The sequence below is a fragment of the Mirounga angustirostris genome, unplaced genomic scaffold, assembly GCF_029215605.1.
Source record: "Mirounga angustirostris isolate CCGP_5_RB_7025 unplaced genomic scaffold, mMirAng1.0.hap1 SCAF_17, whole genome shotgun sequence".
NCBI lineage: Eukaryota > Metazoa > Chordata > Mammalia > Carnivora > Phocidae > Mirounga > Mirounga angustirostris.
Window position 1 is genome coordinate 41,805,973 of NW_026991725.1, and position 24,576 is coordinate 41,830,548.

A 24,576-nucleotide genomic window follows, 5' to 3' on the forward strand; every position below is an offset into this window, starting at 1 on the left:
CGCAGGTCACCCGGCACCCCTGACTGTCCCCGTGAACCTGGACGGCTCGGTAGACTGGGGCTGGGGGCACCTGAGTCGCTGCCGCTTGGAGCTGCTCCATCACCGTGTTCTCGGTTTGGACCGTTGGTTTGCTTTGAGCCTCCTGTTTTGTACTAGGGGATCTGGCCTTGCTCCCTGTGTCCCCAGAGGCGGGAGGCGGGCGGGGCAGGGTGCCCGGACGTGGGCTGCTCTCCACCTCGAAGCCTGTTGGCTTTAAGTGTCTGTGCCCCCAGTTTATGCAGAGGAGGGAAAAATTTATAAGTGGCAATTATTTTCTTACAGTCTGGTGAGCAGGCGATGAGAGGTGAGGGGCTTAGCAGAGCGTGGTGTGCGGCGGGGCCGCCCACCCCCAGCTCCCCGAGAGCACCGTCCCCGTCCCACGGCGAGTAGAGGCTCATGGGCAGGAGGATGAGTATGTTGGCATTTAAGCCTGCGCGCCTCTGGTGGGTGTAATCGCCCTGAAATAAGTGATCCGGCGTGAAACATGAAGAGCTTGAGTCGATGGGCGGCGGCGTGGACGCGCTGTGACCGTGGGCCCGGCCCAGGCCCCCGAAGCCCAGGGCTTTGAAGCTCTCGGCTTGACTTCGGCTTTCCTTCCCGGTTCCGCTCCCTCCCGAGGGGCCGGCCGCCCCCCACCGCAGCCGTGCAGGGATGGGGACCCGCGCCCGTGGGCTTACTTTGAAGCAGTGCCCCCACCCCCGCAAGGGGCCAGGGCTCCGCCCGACCCACATCACGGGGCAGTGCCCGGGTGTGGCTGGGGTCTGGGGGCCCCCTCTGGGACACCCCCAGCCCTGTCCCCTCTCTGCCTGCACGCGGCAGGCCACAGCTGCTGGGCGGCCGCTCAGCTGGGAGGGGGCCAGGGCGGCCGTGCACCCTGGAAGCCGCTGGTGAACTCCACAAGCCTTGGCGCCCCGCGGGCAGGGCGAGGCGGCTTGTTCTGGGTCAGGCTGGGGAAAGGAGTCTGCAGGGCTGGGGCTCTGGCTTCTCTTGCCCAGAAGGGTCTTCGGACTCCCCACGGGGCACCCCGCGGAAGGCCGGCTGGGTCCTGGGACAGGCTGCGGGGCCCGGGCCCGCCCTCCGCCCTCCGCCCTCAGGGCCCCGGGGGCTGCCAAAGCAAAAAGAGTTGTCCTGGCTTGAAGAAAGAAATCTTTATTAATAATCTTAATAATAATACTGTTGATTTGAATGGGCACACCTTGGAAGCATACAGAATGGTAAGAAAGGAAGCCTGGGGCTTGGCTGCAGTCCTGGGGGGGGCTGGGAGGGCGGGGCCGGGGGCGGAGCTGCCGCAAGAAAAGGGTCTGGAGCAGCAGGGGGCTCTGGACAGGAGGGGCCGGCGGGCGGGGCGCTGTACAACAGGAATAGAAAAGGGGCTCATTTCAGGAGCTTCAGGAGCTGATGCTGAATATATAAAGTGAGGTGTATTTTTTTTTTTTTTTTTTTTTTTTTACTTTTTAAATTTCATGAGACAGTGGAGCCGTGTTGGGAGCCTATGTCTTATTTTTTGCTGCTTGCCCTACTCCAGCGATCCCTGCCTGGCGGGGGGCTCCTCCCTGCTGCCTACCTCTGCTCTCCCACCACCCCGGCGGGACCTGACTCGGGTCCTGGGCGCCGCTCCAGGCCTTTCCCCCCGCTCGCTCTCCCTGCTCGGGCCTGGCCGTCCAGCCCCGTGGCACCGTGACTTCTGACCTCGCCGTGCAGCCAGGCGCTGGCCTGCCCAGCCCTCTGCAGGACAGGGATGGGGAGGGCCCGGCCCCGCAGGTGGCAGGAGGTCGGCCTTCCCTCCCACTGACCAGGCCCAGGCCTGCCTCCAGCCAGGGAACAGGAAACAGGCTGGCCGGGGCCAGAGCGCATCCTCAGCCCCAAGGCCTCCACCCTGCTGATGCTAGCTCTTAGGTTCACGGTGTGATCCTGGCCAGGCTGCCCAGGAGCCCCCTCACGTGGAGCAAGGGGGGCCTGGGCGCCCCACAGTTCTGGAAGTGCATCAGCCCTTGATGTTGGGGTCAGACCCCAGGGCTGCGGGTCGGACGGACTCTGGAGGCCTGCAAACTCCCTCCCCAGGCTTGCAGAACATGGTGTTGGCGGCATGGCACGAGGGGGAGCTGGGGCCCAGACAGCCGGACACGAGGGTGACGGGCACGGGCCGAAGCCAGAGACCCCGGGAATGAAGAGCTGCCCCCCCCACACCCACCCCAGCCCAGCTGTCCCCTCCACTGGCACAGTTGGCAGCAAAGGTCAAGTCCTGCTGGCTGTTCTCCCCACTCAGGCCTGCGGCCTGTTCCTCCGCTGGGCCCCGCGCGCCCCGGGAGTGGGGGGCTGGAAAGGAAGACTTGGTAGAGAAGAGGCCCCTTCCCCTCCTGCGCTCCCCGCCGGCCTCGGGAGGGGCACTTCGGCCAGCACGGTGGCCGGGGAGGGGCGAGGGCCCGGGGCTCTCCTGGGCTCGGCGCCCCGTGGACGTGCTCCCTCGCAGTGGAGTGCGGCACCGCGCGCGACCTGGACGTGCTGGATGCTTCTTGGTTTGGTTGTTTTGTTTTTTGTTGTTGCTTGGATCTTAACATCTTTTTTTGTTTTTTTTGTTTTGTGATTTTTTTTTTTGTTTTTTTGTTTTTTGTTTTTGCCCTTCATGGTCCAAGAAGGAAACGGTGGAAGCTTTCACTACAACAGAAACAGAAAGGCAGGACTTGCAGTTTCACCGAAGCAACTGCAGGCGTGTTGTGAGGACGGACGGGGCGCCGGGTGGGGAGGGAGGTGCCGGGGCCCCAGGCCGCCCTGAAGTCCTAGCCCCCCACCCGGCCTGTCCCCCAGGCCCAGCTTCTGGGAACTGGTGGTCCTGCATGAGCTGAACCGAAAGCCGGCCTCCTCCTCCGGGGCAGAGCGTGGGGGCCGGTGGCGGGGGAGGGGCGAAGAAGGGGGGGCAGGAGCAGAAACCACAGGAAGTGGGCTGGGGGGCGCAGCCTGTGGGCTCTGCTAGAGCTGAGCAGGGCAGGGGCCTGGCTGGCTCTGGGCGGACGGAAGACGGGGGGCATGGTGGATGGACGGCACGGCACAGGCCACGAGGGGCCTTGAGCCAGGCAGCAAGGAGGCGGTGCTCCCGGAGGTGGGAAGTGAGGGGCCGGCACCCAGGCCATGATCCGCCCGGTCCAGCAGCTGAGAGCCGGTGTGTCCTGGCTGGTGGGGGACTCACACCCTCTAGCGGGCACCCACAGCCCAGCTCTGGCACCCTAGGGGACCTGGGCTTCCCTGGCCCGAGACACCTCCTCCTGCAACGGAGGGGGCAGGGCACCATCCTGACCGGGCAGCCTACCCCATGAGGCTACCTGGGCTGTCTCAGCATTCCCTACGGGACCCCGGCCAGCATGTCCCCCCCCAAGGGCCCAGCGCAGCCCTGGGCACCGTGCGGCCACTCGGCCGCAGACCTAAGCACCACGCCTCTCCGGACGGGAGGCTGGCATCGAGTGCTGTCTCGCCAAGAAGGCCGGCGATGGGCCTCCCCCTGTGCCTCCCCTGCTCGCCCCTTCTGAAATGTACCCTGATAAAAGGACGTTTCCAAGCCTGGGGAAGGGGCAGGGTGCCCAGGTTGGCCGGGACCCCATCTCAGGCGGTGCCGAGGTGCCATCCTCGGAGCCTGGCTGGAGGGGAGAGCCCGCTGCTGGAAGGAGCACGGCAGGCCGGGGGCCCTCGGCTTCGGTGGGGGTGCGCGGGGGCATTTCTTCCTACGCTTTCATTGCTTACAACAGAGGCTACGGAGGGAGCCCCGAGGCCCGTATGGCCGTGGCCGTTTCCGCCCGCACCGTGCTTGTTACTGCTTCGGCGGGAAGCAGCCTCAAGAAACGTGAACCAGGAATGTTAGTTTCAGCTGTTTGGGGGGGAGGAGGGCAGATGCGGCTACACCGGCCATCAGCTGGGGGAAGGCGGGGAGGGGGCATCGTCTCGGCCGGAAACCCCGCGTCCAGTGGACCGGGGCTCCTCCTCACTCCCTGAGCCCCAGGGGACGGACAGTGGCTGTGGGCTCCTCCTCACTCCCTGAGCCCCAGGGGACGGACAGTGGCTGTGGGCTCCTCCTCACTCCCTGAGCCCCAGGGGGTGGGAAGAGGGGGTCGCCCTGGCGGGCTCTATTGCTAGTTCTCGGGGAGGGGTCTTGTGCCCAGGCTAGCCCCTCCCGCTGTGTGCATACCGTACCTGAAATGGCTTGGGGGCACAACGTCAACAAAGTCAAAATAGGAAGCAAGGTTTCAGACATACAGGGGTAACCAGGGTCAAAGACACACACGCCATCGGGAGGGGCAGGGAGACCAGCTGGCTGGAGGTGAACCCTATGGGCTTTGGCGTCGCGTGCCGCTGACTGGGGGGGGCGCACTGTCCTCCTGGTGGCTGTGCCTGGCTTTGGCCTGCTGGGTTTGGTGTGTGCTGGGCAGTCAGTGTGAATGCTGCTAGGGGCTGGGCCCTCTTGCTAGTAGGGGGTGAAGCGGCTGTACCCTCCTCGGCAGAGGCTAGCCTGCAACATCAAAGATGACAAACAGCCAATCAGTACCGCCTTTCGGTAGGGGGGAAAAAGCAAAAAGAAAAAAAAAATAAGGAAAAACAAAAAGAAGTCGCTAAATCCCGTTTTTTGCCCCCCTTATTAAGGTTTGCCTTGGGGAGAGTGGATGCCGGTTCTCATGGCAGCAGGGGGCCCTGGGCCTAGTCCTTCCGTGGTGGGGGACGATGGGGGCCAGGGGGCTGCTGGGGTCATGGGCCACAGCGCTCCTGGACAATAAGGTTGGAGATGTCTCTTGGCAACTCTCTTGGCTCAGGCCTGACCCTTCCCCGGCCCCTTTCTCCTTAATGGGGGCAGGGGAGGTCTCAGGGCCCCAGCGGGGCTGCCTGCCAGGGGAGGGAGGGGGGGCAGGACCCAGGAGGGTGGGGGGACCTCCTGCCAGGGTTACCCCAGCCCCTCGGAGCTTTAGGGGGCCCCTGGGGTCCCTGCTCTTTACCCAGGTCCTTGCCTGGGCCCTCCGTCCTGCTGAGGAGGAAAGGTCTCTGGCACCCTTGCTCCCATGTCCCTGGGCTGCCCTGGATCAGGGAGGTCTCCAGAGGAACCTCCTCCCCACCAATCAATTTCAACAGAAAAAGAAAAGATGGCAAGTGCCGCAGAAAAAACTTGGAAAAAAAAAAAAAGAAAATCTTACAAATAAAAATGAGAACATAAGAGGGGCCCCTCTGTGAATGAATGAAAGCTTCTAGCCAGCAGCTGCTCAGAGGGCCGAGCTGACCCTGGAGCCAAGGGGCCCACAAACTGCACTCTTGGGGCCCCCATCTGGGTGACTGCAGCCTGCTGGGGATGCCGGAAACTTGTTAAAAATCAAAAAAGTCAAAACAAAAATCGGGAGGAAGTAATCAAAACCAAGTGAGAAGGAACAATGAATGAGTCCCTGTTGGCTCTGGGCCTCCTCCCTCCTTGCCCCTCACCCCCCAGGGAAAATGTGTTCATCTTTGATGCTGGACGCCAAGCTAGCTAAAAACTGACATGAACAGCCCCTGGGGCTGGGGGTGGGTGGGCACAGGAGACAGGTGTCCCCTGGAAGCAGGTCTCAGGGTAGAGAGTAAGCTGGGCTGCCTGTGTCCACAGCTGACCATCCACACACACACACACACAGACACACCGGCCCGCACACCTCCGGCTGCCGCGGGCCCCCCAGGAGTACGCGGGGGCTGGCGAGAGCGGGCCATGGTGCTGCGGAGGGGCCTGGGGGGAGGGAAGCTGCGGGCAGCCCTTGTCCCGCTCCCTGACGTGAGGAAAGGGGCGACAGGACACAGAAGGGACGCGGCGGACACAGCCCCACGAGTGGCGCGGAGGCCCTGCTGGCCTCTGGAGCCTCAGAAAACTGGGCAAAGCGGGCGTCCCAGGCTGCTCCCCAGAGGGCCAGACGTCCTTACTGGGCAGCTGCCCGTCCGGGCGGACCTGCCTCCCTCAAAGTCCCCGGGGGCACCGAGGGGCAAGTCCTCCCCCAAGCTTCCATCTAGGCCTTGGTCCCTCCGGGCACTGGTCAGGGGTCCGGGTCACTCTCCTCCCTCCCACCCCATCCTGGCTGTGGCACCAGGCCCTCCTCGTCACAGCTGGTGCCCAGGGCCAGGCCGCCCTGCCTCCTTACCATGGTTCCGATGCTGTAGGTCGCCGCGGGGCCGATGGTGTGGTGGTAGGGGTCAGCGGCTGCATAGACTCTGCCGTAACTGGGGAGACAGCACAGGGAGGGAGGGAGGCGTCGGGGGGGGCAATGGGGGCAGGTGAGGGGCCGCAACAGGTCTCCTGCCTCCTCCCAGACAGTTAGTTGGTGAGCGTCCTCCAGGGTGGTCCCGCCTGCCAGCCACTCCCCCCACCCCCGCCCACCCTCCTCCCCGTCTTTCCTGCCCGAAGGAAGTGTCCGGAACACAGCTGGCCACCCTCTCAATTCTCCCAGTGTCCGCTCACCCTGACAAGGGGCCACACGGAAGGAAAAAGGAGTGCCCACAGAGCTGCTCTGGAGGGAAGAAAACCTCGACCCCCCGGAAGAACAAGGGCGGAGTGCTGCGGAAAGGCTCAGAGCAGGACGGGAGGCCGTGGGGGCAGGCGGGGAGGCCACCACGAAGGAAGTGGCACTGTGTCCTCTCCACTTATTGTGTGTGTGGAATGCCTGCTTCTTGTAGCACAGGGCTGGGCCTGCTGTGCACCCCACAAACCCCCACTCCCCCCCAACACATGCGACGGCAGGGGTCTGAGGGTGCCGCTGGGCGGGAGGGAGCCAGAGCCCATCAGTGCCAGGCGCGGGGACTCCCACACGTCCCTAAGCAGGGGCTCTGTGCCCATGTGCCAGGCCAGGCCACTCCTGGGGGGAGCCGCGGGGACCTGCCCTCACTGCCCAGAGCCTCCCGCCATCCTCTGCGTGGGCTCAAAGCTGGGCAGGAGGCTGGCTGCTCTCCAACGGCCACACTGCCGCCTGGTGTCCTCACACCCCCCCACCAGGAGGGTGCACTCACAGCCTCTCCTCAGCGTGAAGGGGTCTCAGACCCGCAGCCCTGAGCGGGGTCCCAGGGGCGCCCAGGGGCAGAAGCAGAGCCTCCGAACTCCCCTGCTCACCCGGGGCCTCCAGCGCTCAGGGAGGGCTCAGGCCTCCAGGGCTGGGAATCAGAGGAGAACTGAACGGTGGGGGGTGGCACGGCCCCCCAGCCAGGCCAGCAGCAAGTGACTAAAGAAATCGGGGGCTCGCTGGCTCAGCGCTCTCTGTCCTGTCCAGGCCTGCGCCACCAGGAGGAGGCTCCCCCAGGCCTGAGCCGCGGGTAAGTCTCCCCCTCTATCTGAGCCCACCCCTCCAGGGGCCCTGTTGTCCCACTGGCCCTCTTCACCCCGACCCTGCCCCATACCTGTCGCTGTAGGCTGCCGCGGCTGCCGCAGGCTGAGCGTATCTGTAGGCTGCGTAGCCCCCCTGCAGGGGAAGGGGGAGGGAGAGACAGCACAGGGACTTAGTAGGGCCAACACAGCCTTTCAGCCTTCACCGTGGCCGGGTGAGCACTGGCTGGTGCAGGCCTGGGGGCACCTAGCTTGAGGTCTAAGGGCCGCAGACGGTCAGGGGCATGGCTCGAGGCGGGGGCAGGGAGCACACCTTCAACACCCATCCGTGGGCACCGATGATACGTCTGACTGTGCTCATGGCTTTGGCACATGATCAGTGCCCACAGACCTGGCACCAGCCCAGTGAGCCCCTGACTTTGATGCCAGTGGGTGCCAAGAACCCATGGGTGACTCTGGGGGCCATCCCGGATACTGGGAAGGGTCAAGGGCAAACTCAGGTCATGTCTTGGCCCCGGCACAAAGGGACTGTTGAACTATGGGCAACTGCCCAGGACAGAAGCAAGGTCTCATGTTGGGCTGGGTTTGTGTGTGAGGTGGGGTCGTCAGCTGGGGCTCCGGGCGAGAGGAAGCAGTAGGGGCAGCCCCGTGAAGGGAGAGAGACGCCAGAGGACCTCACCATGGGGTCCACCCTGGAGCCCCTGCCTCCTGGTCTCTCTCCAGGTCTCTGTACTAGACATGGGTGCCCATGGGGGCTCACTCAGTGACCCCAATGTGTTAGGGATACAGGAGAGTCGCCCCTCCTGCCCCCATCACCCAGCGTCCTGTGGACTGGAGAAGACGTGGGCACAGACAGCCCAGGCTCAGCTATGCCAAGGTCCCCAAGGACCCAGTGTCCTGCGCACGTTCACCCTCCCAGGTCCCAAGGATAGGGAGGGATGGGTGAGGGAGGGGGGCCGGGAGGGGAAGACCCTGGAAATCAGCTGAGGCCTGGACCACACCCACCCCCCCGCCAGGGGGCTGCACTTACATAAATCTCAGCACCATAAAAGCCATCCTGATACACGACCCTGGAAGCAAACGGACAAGAGAGTGGTGGGAACGCTGGAGAGGTGGGGTAGGCCGGCTCCGGTGTCTGCTGAGGAGGGAGGGGGCAGGGTGCCAGCCCTGCCCATGGGACTGGCATTTTAACAAGCGTTTGCTCCAGCGCCCTGTTTTGGTATAACAATAGAGTAACACCCTTGCTGGTCAGCTCCTTTCTCCCACAAAGCCAGGGGCCCCTCGGCCCATGGTGCTTACCCTCCCCCCACCCCAGCCCAGGCAGCTGTCCCCCCCATAGGGGCGGAGGGCACTGGGCCCAGGGTAATGGACCAGGGAGGGCTTAGAGCAGGCCCTCACCCAGCTTAAGGGCCAACCACAATCCCATTAAATCATCCAGCAAGGTGCTGGGGCTCTAAATGTCCCCCAAATGCCAGTGACCCTTGGTGCCCATGGCAGGGTGGGGCTGGGGTACGATATGGGGGCAACTGCAGTGGGAAGGTCTGGGGGTTCCCACAGCCCCCCACAGTTCTGGAAAGGCTGCCTAGCCCTTCTGGCTGCCCGAGGCCTCCCTCCCCACACCCCCTGGGCCTTTCTCCATGCCTCCCTCCCCGTGCCTCCCCAGGTACTCACGCTCCGTAAGTTGGGATGGGGGGCGGGGGCGGCGCAGCCCGAAACGTATTATACACGGCCCGGCCCCGACCCCGTAGGTGCGCGCCCCTGTAGGCAACGGCTGTGCCCGTGGTGGGGTAGGGGAACCCCGTCACTGCAGGAAAGGGGGCCAGAGAAGAGGCGGTGAGAGGGAAGGCCCAGAGAGGGTGAGGGCAGGCCCAAGGGCCCAGCCGGGGCGCAACCACACCTGGCCCCGCCCAACCACACCTGCACGACCACGCCTCCATCCTGGCCACGCCCTCTGGCCACGCCCCCGGCCCTTCACACCCAGAATGAGGGCTCCAGCCTGTACCTGCATAGAATTCAGGCCCGTAGACTGCGCCTACCACGGGATTTAGCTTCCAGCCTAGAAGAGAAGCAAAAAACCCCAATCACCGTCTTCCCCATTCTCTCCCCACCTCACACTATCCTGGGGCCTCCCATGTAAGGCGGGGCCTCTGTAGATGGCTGGCCGGACCGCCTCCCTTTGCAGGCAGGGTGAGCAGAGACCCGGGCCCCTCGGATGCTGCAGCCTCACCGGGTCTGACCTTCTGCTCCCTAAATGCCAGGGACCAAGTCACTCCTGACCCATCTGCCTGGCTGTCCTTGTGATTCATTTCAAAAGTCGGCCCTCCCCAGCCTAGCCGGGGCCCCAGCCCAGCAGCTTGGAGTCTGCAGTCTCCGCCAGAATTAGGAAGGGACATCTGCAGGCCCACAGCCGGGATGAGGAGTCTGGGGGCGCCCCTGCTTCAGCACATGACAGAGCCCAGGCATCGGAAAGCTGTCCCCGGTGGGGGCCTGGCTGCCTTCCAGCAGGGTGGGAGGCTGCCGTGAGGGGCGGGGCTTCTGCCGCAGACTCCTCCCACCTCCTGCCCGACAGCTTCGGTCCTGGCGTGGAGCTCTTTCCCCACTGCCCAGTCCTGCCCTGGCCATCCTCAGAGCAGCCAGTGGAACGGCTTCCTGGGGAGGAAAGGGCCTTGGGATTCGAGGTAATAATGACAACATTTCCTGAGCATCTCACCATGTGCCACGGTGTTCTAAAGCCAGCCAGTGAGGTGGGTTCACATCCTCCCGTTTTCCAGATGAGCAAGTGGAGGTCAGGGAGGTGCAGCAGCCTCACAGCCCAGAGCGGGCAAGTGGCAGAGCCAGATCCAAACCAAACCCACATTGCTGGCCATTCCCTGGCCCCCAGCTGTCGGCACCTGCCGCCTCTCCCTCTTTGCAGGCGGGCCGGCTCAGGCCGCTGGCTCAGGGCCCTCGGCTTCTGGGCCAGTCTTCTTCTCCCACCAGGGACCCAGGTGCAGGAGTGAAGCCTGCTTCCATCTGAGGCCCCTGGGGATGGACACCAGCTGGCTTTGAGGGGGCTCTGACCCCAGGCGCTAGCTCAGATAGAATGGGCTGGGAATGGTATATTTGACCGAGCCCAGCCCCCTGGCCCCTCAGTGTACCTGGTCTTATGTTTGCAGGATGCCCTGAAGGCCCAGCTCCATACCCCTTTTGACTTTGTGAGGAGGGACAAAAGGGACTGAGCCCACTGGCCAGCTAGCGAGACACCTCTGGAGAGCATGGCAAAGGGCCAGAGCAGGTCATTAGCGTCAGCTCTGTGAGCCTCATTCCCAGATTCTAACATCCCCACTGCTGGGTGCGTGGCCGGAAGGCATTCAGGACAGACCGTCGGCAACCGTGTTCTTCCTAGGGGCCCATTCTCCACTTTCCATGAGACTGTGGTCACCTTCCCTCCCCTTCCACCATCACCTGACCAGCGTGGCTCTGTCTGAACGTTAATGCTGAGACTGGAACCTTCTCTGAATCCCAGATCAGGAGGGAAGAAATGTTTCATCTCCTAAAAAGAACTCCAGTCCCAAGAACGTAGTTTTCTTAGTAAAAACCCATGACGGAGCAGTGTCCTAGAGCAGTGACCCGAGCCCCCCCTCCCCTGGGCCCCAACCCAGTGGCTTTTCTGAGTCCATTCTTCGAGGTGGGACTTCTCTTGAGATGGTCCTGGCACATCCACCTGCCGATCCTGGAATCCTGGGCGTCTTTATCTGTCACTCTGGCTTCCTGGCCTCTACCCGTTGCTGCCAGTCCCATTTCACTGTGTGGGACCCCAGATGACAGAGGCAGCTGGAGACCCTCCTGGGAGTCTCCTTTGTTTCTTCTGTAAATAGTCTTAACACCTGGTCAAACCTGGTGAGCTTGACGGTGGACACTTCTGCTCCTCTTCCCCCCGCAACCAATGAACTTCTGAGTGCTCTGGAGTGTTCTAGAGTCTTCAAGCCACACTCCCAGGCCACCACAGCCCACATGCTGCACTTCACTGTCAGCCCATAGAGAACCTGGGGCCAGCCCACTGCGGCCCTTGTCCTTCTTGCTCAGGCCAGTGAGGACGCTTCGGTGAGACTGTTCCTGTGAGCCCCCGGCTGATCCTTGTGCAAGCAGTGCTGATTCCGTGCCCATCCTGGGCCAGGAATGCAGTGGTTCAGGCGTGGACTCCGTTCTGAATTCCATGCTTCCTGGCGTTCTCAGGCCTGGCCAGACAGTAGGGGGTGTGGCTCTTGGGTGAAGTGGGCATCTGGCTCCTGATGATCGTCCTGACTCTCTAAACACGTCTGTCTACCACTTGGCCTTCCAGTGCCAAGCACTCAACGGGAGTTCAGGACACTGGCAAAGTCAGGCACCCTCAGATTTTTAGGAAAACTTTGAGCTTTCATAGTCCTCAGGAAAGCAGGATGGGAGGCATAATAATTCAGCCTAAATGTGGCTCAGCCAGACGCCTGTCCTGCTCCAGGAGGGCACAGGGGGAGGCCCTGCTGGTGGGTTCCGTGGCAGATCCCCCCCAGTGTCCTGCCCCTTGCTGGCCTGTCACCTGAGTCCCTGTGTGGCCAATCACACAGGGACAGGAAGGCTGGGGGGTGAGAAGCCAAGCCCCCGCCCCGCAGGGAGACTTATCCTGACTGTGAGCAGGGCTGCCATTCCCTGGCACGGGGATGAACTCAAACAGGCCCCCGGGAGTTGCTGGCTACACGCAAACCCCTCCGCGTTGCCGGGTGGAGTCAAGACACGCAGCTGAGGGCCACCCCTCCACTCAGCCTCTGGGGTTCTGTCTTCAAGGAGGACTGGCTTCTGCTTGGGTCCGGCACGTGCATGTGAGACCACTCAGTTGAAGTGCATTATGGATGGCAAGGCTCCCGTGGGGGCCTCAACCTTCCAGTGTCTCCAAGGTGGGTAGGCAACTATCCTGATCATCTTCACTTTCACTGAATATTGAGTACCTCTAGCCCAGGCGCTCCCTCACTGCTTAGAAACTAAGTAGTAATCCAGGAAGTGGCCACACCCACTGTGCCCGAAGCCTGTCCACGTGGTTTCTGGGTGCCCTGTGTGCTTGGGAAGGCCCAGGCGTCTTGCCAACTGTGTGGGTGGGGTGGGCGGCCCCTGCCCTCCTGCTGACCCGGCAGAGCTGGGACATGAGGGGGCACTTGGCATCCAGGGCGGTGGGCCTCCAGCGGCTGAGGCTCCTCCAGGGCCCGTGTCCAGGCCGACCACCCCGTGGCCTCCCCGTGGCGCCTTACCGTTAGTGTAGGGGTTCGCAGTCTTCTTGTTGGTCATGACACGGGCCGTGGCATTATTGACCTACCCGGAGAGAAGGAGGGAGAAGGTGAGGGTGAGGGGAGTGTTAGCCTCCTTGCAGGCGTCTGGCCACCCCGGTCCTGCTCTGCACTGTTCCTGCATGGCCACGCGGAGGGGGCTGGGGGCTGGGAGGAAGGCCCAGGACAGCCTCTGCTGCCCGCCTGGCCCCCCACCCTGGCCTGCCCTCCTCCCAGGCCGCCCCTCTCCACTGTGCTGCCCCTGCAACTCCAGGGGGCCTTGGCCACCACGGCTCCTAGCCCTCGGCTCAGGCACCCTGTCCGGCCCGCTGGTTCTTGCCCTTCACGTGCTGCTCCCACAAACCAAGCCCCAGTCTCTCTCTGGCAACCCCAGGCCACTGGAGAAGCTAGCTGGTGGACTCTCCACAAAGTGCTCTCAGCCCAACTGACAGACCGGCCCCAAGACATTCTGTGCCCTTGTTGGCTGCTGAGGCCTTCCCAGTCACGGGCACCCCTCTCATGGGGGTAGCACGCCATTCCCGAGGCCAGCAGAGAGTTCCTGATGGGACCCCTCGGGAGCAAGGCCGATGGGAGAGGGGGCGGGTGGGTGGGCGCCAAGGGGGTGGGTCCTATCTCAGACATCTAAGACCCTCCCCCTGGAGGGCCAGGCTGGGGTGTAGAAAGGCAGGGGGGAAGGCCTGTGTGGTAGGAGGTAGAGAACAGGGCAGGTGGTGGAACCCAAGAAAGGAGTCGGGGCCATTCTGCTTCTACCACATGCAGTGTGAACCCCTGGACCTCGGGCTGCATCCTCAGGTGCCCACTGGGCATGAACCACTGGCCGAGGTCAGGGCCTCCAGGACCCCTTCTGCTTCTGGAAGCCCTCCCCCCAGGCCTTTCCGCTTCTCTTCCCGTGGACTCAGTACTGCTGCTGACCCCGTCCCCTCTCTGGCCACCCCTCACTGCCCTGCTTGTCCAGGAGCCCAGCTCCCAGACACCTAGAGCCCCGGCGCTGGGGTGGGGGGGATGGGCAGCCCACCAGAAAAGGGGCAAGGGGGGTTGAGGGGGGCCCTGACCTCCTCTCTCTGCTGCTCCTCAGGGCTAGGTCCCTTCCTGGCAGCTGGGGAGGGGACAGGGGGCGGCTGCCGCTCCCCGGTGGGAGGGGTCCGGGGGCTTAACAGCACCTCCCAGCTGGGGGACAGACTGAGCTGGCTGTGGTCCTTGGAGCTGCTAAGCCTCAAACACACGATTTTCGGGGCTCCCCCAGGGTCTGGCTGATCCCCACAGTCGGGGGGCCTCCTCCAGAAAGCAGAGGGAGGGGGCCCTGGGGTGGGCCCAGGAGGGGTGGCAGGAGATGGGCTGGGCTCCGGCCTTGGCGGGGCCCTGCCCTCCCCGCCCTGCCGCCCTGCTCCGGGGACCCTGGCCCGGCTCTCCGCAGGGTGGCTGAGGGGTGGGGGAGGGGGACCTGGGCGACAGTGGCGGGTCTCAAGGGCACGCCCTGCGTAGCACACTTATCTGAGCACCTCAATTTTCCGTCCCTCTACGATCGTCCCATTCAGCTTCTCCCGGGCTCGGTCAGCATCTGAGCTAGTTTCAAAAGTTACAAACCCAAAACCCTGTGAGCGGAGAAGGACAGACACGGAGAGAGAGGATGAGAGGAAGGAAAACATAGGAGGAGCGGGGTGGGGGGGGGGAGAGAAGGGTTGGGGGGGAGAGAGAGAGAGAGAGAGAGGGACTGAGTCAGGTGAGTTGAAGGAGAGGTCGGCAGCCCAGAGGCCTGCCCTGGTGCCACCAGCAGGATGCCCAGGAAGGGTAGGGCCCCAGGCGGGGGCAGCTGCTGGCCTGGCCCAAGCCCGGCCTGAGCTGACCGCCTGGCACCTCCCAGAGGACAGGCCAAAGCTCCAAGAGAGATGCTAAGCCGGCCAGGGGCCAGGACAGTCACCCTGATGCCCCCTGGGGGGCAAGGGGGGCCGGGGGGGGGGCCCGGACCTCCTGGGGACAGCCCCACCCCCCTTCCCCCCAGGAGCCTGCATGGGGGTCTTCCCTTGCCTGAGCAGGGAGCAGGGCTGGGGTCTGCCGGGCCCCCTCCCGTGCCCCCCCTGCAGCCGCGCCCCCGGGCCTCGGGCCGGCTCTCGGGCAGGCCAGCGGGGGGGGGGGCGCCCCCGGAGGAGCGGTCGGCGGGTGGGGCCCAGGGCGGGCGCAGACAGAGGTCCCGGCAGCTCGGAGAGAACGGAGCGGAGCGAGCGGCCGCAGCACCAACGCAGACGGCGGGGCGGGGCGGGAGGGCGGAGGGGCGGGGAGTACAAGCACCCGTGTAGCTCAGGGGTCCTCGGGCGCGGAGCTCTCCAGGAAGGAAACGCACATGTCACACGTTAGCCTGGCGGGACCTACGGCCGGCGCTGTAATGGTGGCAGCCTCTGGGCGGCACCCACCTTGGAGCCCCGCTCGTTAAAAATGATCTCCACGTCTAAAACTTTTCCGAATTGCTGCAAAGACAGAGAGGGGGTGGGGGACAGGGGAGGGTGGGTTAGGAGAGCCGGCCGCCCCTCCCGGCACGCCTGCCTCCCAGGAGACCCTCAGCTGCTGCCGGTCCCACCCAGCCCCCCGCAGGGAAGAGGGGGGGCTCTTGGTGTAGCCGGGTCTGGCACAGGAGACCCCGCCCCACGTCCCCGCGGAGAGAGCTTTCCCTGCCTGAGAACCGGGGAAGGGGGCAGCCTCCCCCAGAGTCCCTCTCCTCTCCCTGCCTGGACTCTGCCCCAAGTTACTGAGGGTCACCTCTAATTCACCCTAAAGGGTAAAGGCCTACAGAAAGGTTCTTCCCGAACGGTAAGGTTGGGAGGGGGGCAGGAGCCCCTGGGAGAGACGAAGTGCTGTGGAGGGACCCCATACTGCCGGCAGCCTGGGCTGTGTGGGGTGCGGAACACCACTGGCCCCAAACCCCTCTACCTATCTGGGACGTGCTGGCCAGCAGGCCCAGATGCTGTGCCTCGCCCCTTCCTGCCCCATCACTGGCCCAGGACCCCCAGGGCAGCCCCGGCTCTCTCACTGTCACAGGAGACCAAGGACCTGTGAAACCAAATCCCCGCAACCGGGTCCCCAGCAGCCTGTCCTGAGGCCTCCAGTTTGTGTAACTGATGGGTGTCCCCCGCATCCCACAACCCTGGGAGCTGTCAAAAGGGGCAGTGACAGGACACGGAGCAAGACAGCAATGCAATCCCAACTCTGAGGAAGGCTGAAACAGGGAGGACGGTGCCCGGGTGTGGGGACGGGTGAGCCGACGCCCGGGTGTGGGGACGGGTGAGTTGATGCCCTGATTGTGGGGACGGGGTGAGCTGATGCCTGGTGTGGGGACAGGGTGAGCTGACGCCCTGGTATGGGGACGGGGTGAGTTGATGCCTGGTGTGGGGACGGGTGAGCCGACGCCTGGGTGTGGGGATGGATGACCTGACATCCCAGTATGCAGACAGGTGAGCCGACGCCCTGGTGTGGGGACAGGGTGAGCCAATGCCTGGTGTGGGGACGGGTGAGCTGACGCCAGTTGATGCCTGTTGCATGCGGACAAGTGATGGGATACGGACTGAGGGTCCTGGTTTAGGTGAGCTCTGTAAGGTGGCTTTCAGCGGGGTCCCAGGCTCGAAGAGGTCGGCAGCAGCCTGGCCCAGGCCAAGAGGAGCTGATCCTGATGATTCCAAAGCCCATCAGCCCCTCACTGTGTCTAAGCTCCATGTGCAATGGGCCCTGCCCTCCAAGAAGGGGGGTGGCTATTTGGGGCGAGGTGTGGGTGCTGAGGCCATCTGAGGCCACCCTCAGGGCACCTCCCCTTTGATGGATCCCATCTGGGCGGTGGGTGGCGTGAAGGCAGGGCTGGGTTCAGGGGCCAGAGACTGCCTAGCTTGTGGCAGGGGTGAGAGGGTGGGCACTGTGTTGGCCGCGGGGAAGAGGGTTCGGGGTGCGGGAAAAAATGCGGACCAGGCGCACGAGGCTTCCGTGGCTGCTCTGTTCTCGGATGAACAACCTGACCGCCGCCCCCTACCCCCTCCCCCCCATGGGGTTCGGCCCCCAGCACCTAGGGGGCCTCAGCCCCTGCATGCTGCTCAGGTCAAGCGGCAGGAAAGTAGCCACAGGATGGAAGGCCTGCCCTGCAGGTTCTCATGGCCTCACGGCAGCTGGCCGAAATCCTAAAGCACAAAATCTAGGAACCGACCCGGAGAATCCAGGGAGCCAATCAGCCCAGGCCGGCTTCCCACGGTTGGAGCACTTGCCCAGAGCCCCATGGACACAGGCACAGAGAGGCGGAGTGCTCAGCCCTCAGCACGCAGGAGCAGCAGGGGGCTGAGCTGCCCCTCCAGCTGGCCTCTGAGGGCCCAAGGGGTCCGGCACAGGCCTCAGCCCCACGGGGACCCTAAGAAGCCCTGAGCACAGGTGGGGCGGTGTGGGGGGCGGATTTCTGGCTGCCCATCCCACGGGCTCAGGTCAGAGCAGCGCTGGCCGCAGGAGGCAGTGGGATCCCGGGGACATGGAGCAGGGGCGGGTGGGGTGGGGGCCGGGATGGAGGGGCCGCACACACTCACCCCGAACATTTGCCGCAGGTCGGGGTCCCTGAACCGGAAGGGGATGTTGGAGACGTGTAGCCGCTTGGGCTGCTGCTTCTCTGTGGGGTCGGAGGGGTGCAGTGGCTGGCTGTCCGTCTGTGCCGCTTCGTCTGTCTGCTGTGGGCAGAGCACCGGGCTGTGAGGTGCCCCTCAGCTCCCACCCGCAGGAGGGGAGGCTCTAGAGGCCAGCTCCCCCCAACGCCCTGGGCCTCCCCATCCTGGGGCTGATTGGGGTGGGGGGTCTGGGCGGGCGATTCTCACTAAGTACAGCCTCGCAACCTCGCAAGCCTCCCCCCGGCAGGCCTCTGCACGGGCTGTGCCGGCTGCCACCGCGGGGCACGGCCTCCGGGGCTGGGGGTGTCTCCACTCCCCCGGCTCGGCCCTGTCCCCAGAGGTCTGACCTGAACGGCCCCTCAGCTCCACCACCGACTATTATGATCGTCAAAGTCCCAGGTTTGCCCTTTGCCGGACACGGTCTAAGTGCTGGGAGCACGGGGACCCACGAGGCAAGGACCTCTGAGCGCACAGCCCCCGCGAGGACGAGGCCGGGACGGGCGCCAAGGCCACAAGCCTGTGAGGCTCCTCTGGGTGGACTTCTGCAGGGACGGGCCACCATCACCACCCGGCTGGCCGTCAGCCTGGTTCTGTCCCCGCTGAGCCACCGTGCCACAGGCATGCAGCGGGCGCTCCGTCAACGATGGGCCGAGGTGGCCGCTCAGCTCACTGTGACCCGGACGCCGGGCGCTCACGGGGACACACCAGCACCGCCCACCGCCAGCCCCGAGGCTCGTGCTGGCTCAGCTCGCTGGCGGGGCACGTCGGAGTGCGAGTGTCCGGGAGCGGCCCTCAGCCGGTGACAGACACGGCGGGCACGCAGGCGGCCCGGCACCGTGCCTGGGGCTCCTCCGTGTCCCCGTGTCCCTGGGGGGCCAACAGGCTGAGAACGTGCCTTTCCCTGCTCCTTGCTCGCCTGCCCCAGTTCCCCACTCTTCTGTCAGCGTTTTCTTGGGATCACGTCCCTGGCCCTCTGCTTGGACTCGGAGCCTTGTCCAGGGTCTGCTTCTGGGACTGCGGGACCTTGGCCAGAGGCGTGAGGGGCCCCGAGCGTCTCCGACACGCCTGGAGAGCAGGGGTGGGAGGGTCCCCCGAGGCCCACGCTGGAGTTTGTACGAGGGCCAGCGCTGGTGGCCGTGGCCCCCCACGTGGCCTGACCGGCAGTGACAGGCCGGCAGAGGAGAGACGCCCAGAGTCTGCTTCCCTCGGGTCTCGGAGAACCGTCGCGTTGCTTAAGCCACTTTCTGGTGGGTTTCCTTGCGGTCCAGCAAAGGAGTATTGACGGGTACAACAGGCCTCCCAGAGCTAGGACAGGTGAGCAGGGCCAGGCCACTGTGCCCGAGGCCTCCTCCAGGCCGAGGAAATGGAGCCCAAGGGGCGGCTAGTGGCAGGAGGTCTGTCTGCGGACTCCTGAGTGGCTGCCCTTGATGGCCAACCTGTTCATCCTTTCTGGAAGGAGGGGGCTGTTCCCCTACTCCGGCGCTCAGCCGGGAGGCCTCTGACCAGGCTCCCAGGCAGCAGATGCCAGAGGTGAGGGGAGTGCACGTCATCAGCTCCTGGGCTGGTGAGAGAGGCTGAGCACCTGCTCAAAGGTCCCTTACACTCAAGTCTGCGCTCCTACGTTAGGAAGCAGCAACGGTGCGCGATCCCCAGTGTGGCTGGAAGCCACCGTCCTCTTGTTCAACGGGGGCGTGCGTGACCTGTTCCGGTGGGGTAGCCATCCTTTGAGGGGTGGGCCCGGTTCTGATGAGCGTGTGTTCTCGGAGTCCTCCTCTCGGGCTGCCAAGTGATGCCCGTCCCAGGCTGGGGCTGGAGGTGATGTAGCACCTGGGCCCGGGGGTCACCAACCGGCCCCAGGAGCCAGGTTACTGGAGCAACCGTGGAGGAACCGCTGGTGGTGGGGGTGGGTGGCAGGTCCGCGGAGGCAACACCCGGCAGCCGCCTTTGGGTGCCTCAGGGACACCGGGGAGCTCCTCCTGCGAAGCCGGGACCTGCGAGTGCCCAACAGCCCCGCCTGCGCCCCCATTCTCCTTCTCCCTTGGTCCCGCTCTTCCGTGCAGACAGCAAGCTCGCGCTAGACCTGCAGAAGCTCGTCCGCGCCCCTGAATCCAAGCAGAACCTGCCGCGCGCCTGCTGACTCTCCCACCCTCTGGTTACGACCAAGTGTGGCTCTTCCCGTGCAGTGGTCAGGGTGCCCTCTGTCACCATGCCCCCACCCAGGGCATTTCACACACCCGATCCCTCCGCGGCTCCTGGGTACAGATGACTAAAGGAGTCACCCTGAATTTGGGAGTTCAGCTCGAGAGGGGCATGTAATGCTGACTGTGGACCAGCAGAGGGCAGCGGTCAGCTCGGCCAGCGCACCTGGAGCACCCGGGGAGCCCTGGGCGTTGGGGGCCGTGGGGGGGCCGCTGCCCAGGCAAGCATCCGGGGCCTCCCGAGCTTCCCTTCTGCCTTGGGCCCACTGTGAGTCTCCACATCCAAGCCCACCCCCCCGCCGTGCTCCAGACCCCTCGGTAGAAGCCTTGGAGGGGAGCCAGCTGAGGGCAAGGAGGGGGAATGGGGTGTTGGGGGGGTCCTGTGGAATGAATTGTAAGTGGGGCCAGAGCACAAGCAATCGGAAGGAGCCCCCTCGCCCCCCAGCACAGCTACGGACAGAGGCAGATGAACGGGTTCGGTGACTGTAAAATCATAAGATGTGTGGAGAAACCCCCAGTGTTAACAGCCTGGCGGGGAGAGGCAGGGGTGGGGAGGGGGCCGGCCTGAGAGGCCTTTCCCTGGGACTCCCCTTGTCTTTTCTCTCTCTCTTTTAAAGCAACCTCTGCCCCCAGTGCTCAAACGCAGGGAAGAAGAAAACAACAGTGACCTACCCTACCCCCCACCAGTCTCAGTCACCCCTCCCCTCCCCCAGCTGGCCACAGGAGCTTTGCTTCTGCATCCTTCTCCTTGTCCCTGTCACCTTAGCCATCATGCCCCCTCCCCCCACTCCCCATTCAAGGCCAGGACCCGACCCCTGGTGGACCAGGGGCAGGGCCCAGATGTGCCCAGCACATCCCCCACCGTCAGAGGAGCCTACAGCCCCCGTGCCTGGGCCTCCCCAAGCTCACTCGGCACAGGCAGAGGCCCAGAGAGCCCTGGGCAGGGGCTCATGGACGGAGGGTCTGGCAGGGGCTCGGGCAGCAGGATGGCCTCATGGCTGGATGGAGCCAAGGCTTGCTGATATGACAAGAGGAAGAGATCCTGGAAATGTTTCTCTGCAGCCCCTCAGGCCTGCTCCCCCAGAAGCTCCTGGGCATGTGTGTAATGACCATCCGCTGCTCGCCAGACGTGGCTCAGCCCTGCTGGGTGGCCAGTGTGCCTGGGAGAGGCCATCTCCAGGTGCAGCCTCGAGCCGTCTGTTTATGACCATGTCTTTGCCATAACGGGCAGCCCCTCCTTGGGCGGAGCTGTGTGCTCCCACTTCGGACTCTGAGCGACAGAATATTCTAAGAGCTCTCTGCCGGCCACGCACCTGTTGCGCTGATGCTGACCGAGGGTGTCTCCTGCCTGCATCTGGCCGGCCAGCATGGTGGCGGCGCACGGCTGGGTCTCACCCCCGGTGGCGGGGGAGTGGGTGGGGGGGCTGGGGGGTGCTTTCCATCTCGCACTGTGGCCTTTGGTCCCCTTTGCGCTGGCACCTGCTAGCTGGGGAGGGGAGAGGCCCAGGGGACAGGCCCTGGGAGGTGCAGGGCACAGAGGAAGAGGGGGAGAGTGGGAGTAGCTTCTGAGTGTAGAAGCCCCTCTGGCTGTCCCGGGATTCGGGGAGGACAGGTGGGTGGGAGAGCACCTGCAGGGGACCTGCATGACCTTGAGTGAATGAGCACTCTGGGGAGGTGGTCCCCAGCCTGTGTCTGTGGGTCCCTGCAGAGTAGTGAGGAGGGCCCCGATCCATCAGCAGCCGCTGTCCCACACGGCACCCCCTGCCGCTTCTGCCAGAGATGACGAGCGAATCCACACGCAGGAGAGAGCAGGTCTGGACAGAAGCCGTGGCCCTCACCCCCTGCTGCCCTGTACCTCCCCACCCGGACCCCAGGCTGCCGGGGTGGGGAGGGCCGAGAGGAAGCTTTGGTGAGCTGAGAAGCCTTCACACAAGGATGGGACATGGGACAGCTGACCCGGTGTGGAGGTGTTCAGCTTTAGCTGGGAGCACCGGGCAGCTCTTCTGGGAAGAAGGTGGCTACTGGAATCTTAGAGCAGGATGGGGTGCCCTCGCCCTCTCCGGCTCCTCCCGAGGTGGCACACGTGTGCTCGTGTTGGTACCCAGGCTCTGAGCGCCCATGCTGTCCAGCGGTGGCCAACGTCTTTGCCTGGGTGTCTTCGCGTCCTCTGCATCTCCACATAAGCCTGCAGAGGCTCATCTGGCCCCGGGCGTGGCCAGGAACGGTCTCTCCTCTGTCTCCCCGGATGGAAGACCCACAGACCCTGACGTGCCTGCAGGACTTGAAGAGACCCGGGCTGGTCGAAGGAAGGTCAAGGCGGCCCCGTTGACCAGGCTTGGGGCGCAGTCGGGCCCAGGCGCTTTCCTCGGGAGGCGCTTGGCCAGAGAAGTGAGACTCCCACCTCCCAGTTGGGACAAATCCTTTCTGGGACTCCTGAGTCCCCTCCGGGGCCCATATTCTGTCACAGGCATGGAGGCCGTGACTGGCCCCTGTTGACTTTTAGGTCCCTGCCAGGCGGGAACTGGTGGCCACCACAGGGCAGGGCTGGTCATCTCTTCCCTGGACCCCCCCGTGCTGGGTCAGTGTGTGGCACACAGTAGGGTCCCCACGACTGTCGGCCAAGGGGAGGAAGGCTTCATGCTCTTCGCGGTCCAGCCGCACCCGGCACTCCGGTGTCCAGGAGGTCTCCCGGCTCGTTCTGTGGCACAGGCATTCGCTGTCGCCTCTGTCGCTGTCGCCCGGGGCACCTGCCAGTGTGACCGCCTTGTCTCCTGCGCTTGATCCAGGGCGAATTCCCGGCCTCACCCTTTGTTTGTGAGGAGGCCTTGTCAGGGGAGGTCTGGCCAGATACACCCTGTCTGCCGGAGCCCTTCCGAAGGACACCGTCCACCGGCCGTGATGCGGTCACGCCGAGCGCTTCCGGCTCTGCTCTGCGCACACCCATGCCGTGGGTTTGAGGAAGCCGAAGCGGAGGCAGAGCGGCCCCAGAAGCACAGTTCGGCTCCCAGTTCGAGGGCCCGCAGGCCTTGCCTCTTGCAGCTGCAGGAACCCCGGGTGGGGGGTCTACGGGTCTAGGGGAGACTCCCCACACTGGGACGTGGGGAATGGAAAGGTCTGACTTCGCTGGCGGTGATCCACATGGGGCAGAAGCGCACTGGCTGGGCCCCACACGAGGGGCCGGTCCAGCCCAGTGGGCAGCTTGGGTGGGCTCTCTCCCCAGAGAGCTTGGGGGATGCTGTCCACACCGGGAGGGTGGGTGGTATCTGGGTCCGCAGGGCACCCCGGGAGCCAGGCCGGAAGGGCGGCTGAGGGAGCACGGAGGGGGGCGCCCATCGGGAAGCTGCTGGCCTCCTGCCCGGCCCCGGCCAGCCGCACTGGGAGGGAGCCAGCGGGGACAGCTGAAGCCCGGGAGCCGAGGCAGGGGCGGGCACGCGGAGACCACGATGGGGAGGAGGGCCGGGGAAGGGGTGGGGCCGGCTGGCGGGTCCCCAGGAGGGGCTGCGTCGTGGGGCGCCCACCCCGGGCCGCCGCCCCTGGCCACGCTCCTCTGCTGCTGGGAGCCTCTGGGAAGCGTGCGGCTCAGCACTTTCTCCTTGAAGGTGCATTACAACCACCTAAGTGAGGCTCTCTGACTGGAGAGCAGCCAAGCAGGTGGATTACGCGTGATTAGAAATGATCGCCGTGCCCGCCACCCGAGACACGCGAGGGCCCCTGAGCCTCCCCTCCCGTCGCCCTGCCCCCGCCTGTGCAGACACCCGGGCCCAGGCCACACCGTTTCCCTCACCTCCCAGGGACGGGCTGCTGGCGGCCCCGCTGGGAGGCTCCGCTCAGGGGGTCGGGCAGCCATCGGGGTCACCAGCCACCCCGTGCCTGGTGTCACACGAAGAGCTCCAAGGCGGCAAGGACCTGCCGGTCCATCTCAGAGGCCCCCCCGGCCCCTCCCCCTGCGGGCCCTCACTGCCCCGCCAAGCCTCCTCTCTGGGCGGGCACTGCTCCCTGAACTCTGGGCTCGCGGGGCCCCTTACCGGCACTGTCTGGGCACCGGCGATGGGCTGTGTGCTGGCCTCGGTGCCCGGCTGCTCGGGGTGGGTCTGTGCTGGTGTGTACAGGGTCAGGCCGTGCTCTGGGGGGACCGGGGTCTGGCCCGAGTAGTCCTGCGTGGGATGCGGAGGGGGTGGTGCGTACTCGGCGGGGATGCCGTTCTGTGGCGGAGGGGGGTACTGGGCAGGGGGGTAGGGCTGGGCCATCGCTTCAGGCGGAGCCGTGGCGTCCTGATTGCCCTGCGGAGGGAAAGAGAGCAGGCTGGTTAGACGGCTGGCAGGCCCGGACCGTGCCCCCTTTCGAGAGCTCGCAGGCCGGAGCGGGGGTCTCCAGAAGCATGGCCCAGACCCTCTGGGTGGGGGTGGGGGGCTCCCTGACATGAGGCACCAGATCTAGCCGTTGGAGGTGCCTGGGGAGCCCAGGGCTTGAGACCACCGACGCATACTTTCAGACCCACATTAAGCTCGTGCAATTTTAAGAAGTAAGACCATGTGGGGCGCCTGGGTGGCTCAGTTGTTAAGCGTCTGCCTTCGGCTCAGGTCATGATCCTGGAGTCCCGGGATCGAGTCCCGCATCGGGCTCCCTGCTCGGCGGGGAGTCTGCTTCTCCCTCTGACCCTCCTCCCTCTCATGCTCTCTGTCTCTCATTCTCTCTCTCTCAAATAAATAAATTAAAAAAAAAATCTTTAAAAAAAAAAAAAAGAAGTAACACCGCGTGATCCCGTGTACCCTCTACCCAGTTGATCCTATCACGATAGAGAACGTGCCAGCAGCATGGGGGTCCCTCCTGTCTCCCCTAGAGCCACGCCCTCCTCCCTCCTGCCTTATGAAGGCTTCAGGCCCTGCTTCTTCCCATCGGTAAAGTGGGAGATCATCACACCTACAGGGAAGATGATCAAAGTTGATCCCACAGAACTGGGAGCCTGGCACCACAGGGCCCCCATCATGGTCCCAGAGCTGAGGTGCTGTCTGTGGGGCATGGAAGGTTCCAGCTCTGTCTTGAGACCCCCGAGCAGATCTCCAGAAGACCCCAGCCCGTCCCTGAAGGCCTGCTGCCCCAGGGGCTTTTAGAAGCCAGGG

The 24,576-nt window shown here is 64.7% G+C and overlaps 1 protein-coding gene across 2 annotated transcripts; it reads right to left on the reverse strand.

Annotated features, from left to right (window-relative positions):
- Nucleotides 1-697: 697 nt before the first annotated feature.
- On the reverse strand, nucleotides 698-24,140 carry RBFOX3 (RNA binding fox-1 homolog 3). 2 transcript variants are annotated; one of them, XM_064583367.1, is made up of 11 exons: nucleotides 23,482-24,140; nucleotides 17,184-17,321; nucleotides 15,045-15,098; nucleotides 14,136-14,228; nucleotides 12,601-12,661; nucleotides 9,345-9,398; nucleotides 9,014-9,146; nucleotides 8,373-8,412; nucleotides 7,417-7,478; nucleotides 6,171-6,249; nucleotides 698-2,694 (listed from the first exon to the last, which is right to left on the reverse strand). In XM_064583367.1, exons 1-11 carry the CDS (start codon nucleotides 23,875-23,877, stop codon nucleotides 2,692-2,694), a joined length of 1,113 nt encoding a protein of 370 aa, XP_064439437.1. In that variant the 5' UTR covers nucleotides 23,878-24,140; the 3' UTR covers nucleotides 698-2,691. The 2 variants fall into 2 exon arrangements, with proteins under 2 accessions (XP_064439437.1, XP_064439436.1); XM_064583366.1 differs by lacking the exons at nucleotides 698-2,694; nucleotides 6,171-6,249; nucleotides 7,417-7,478; ... (2 more) ...; nucleotides 9,345-9,398; nucleotides 14,136-14,228 and having other exon boundaries at nucleotides 12,067-12,661.
- Nucleotides 24,141-24,576: the final 436 nt, after the last annotated feature.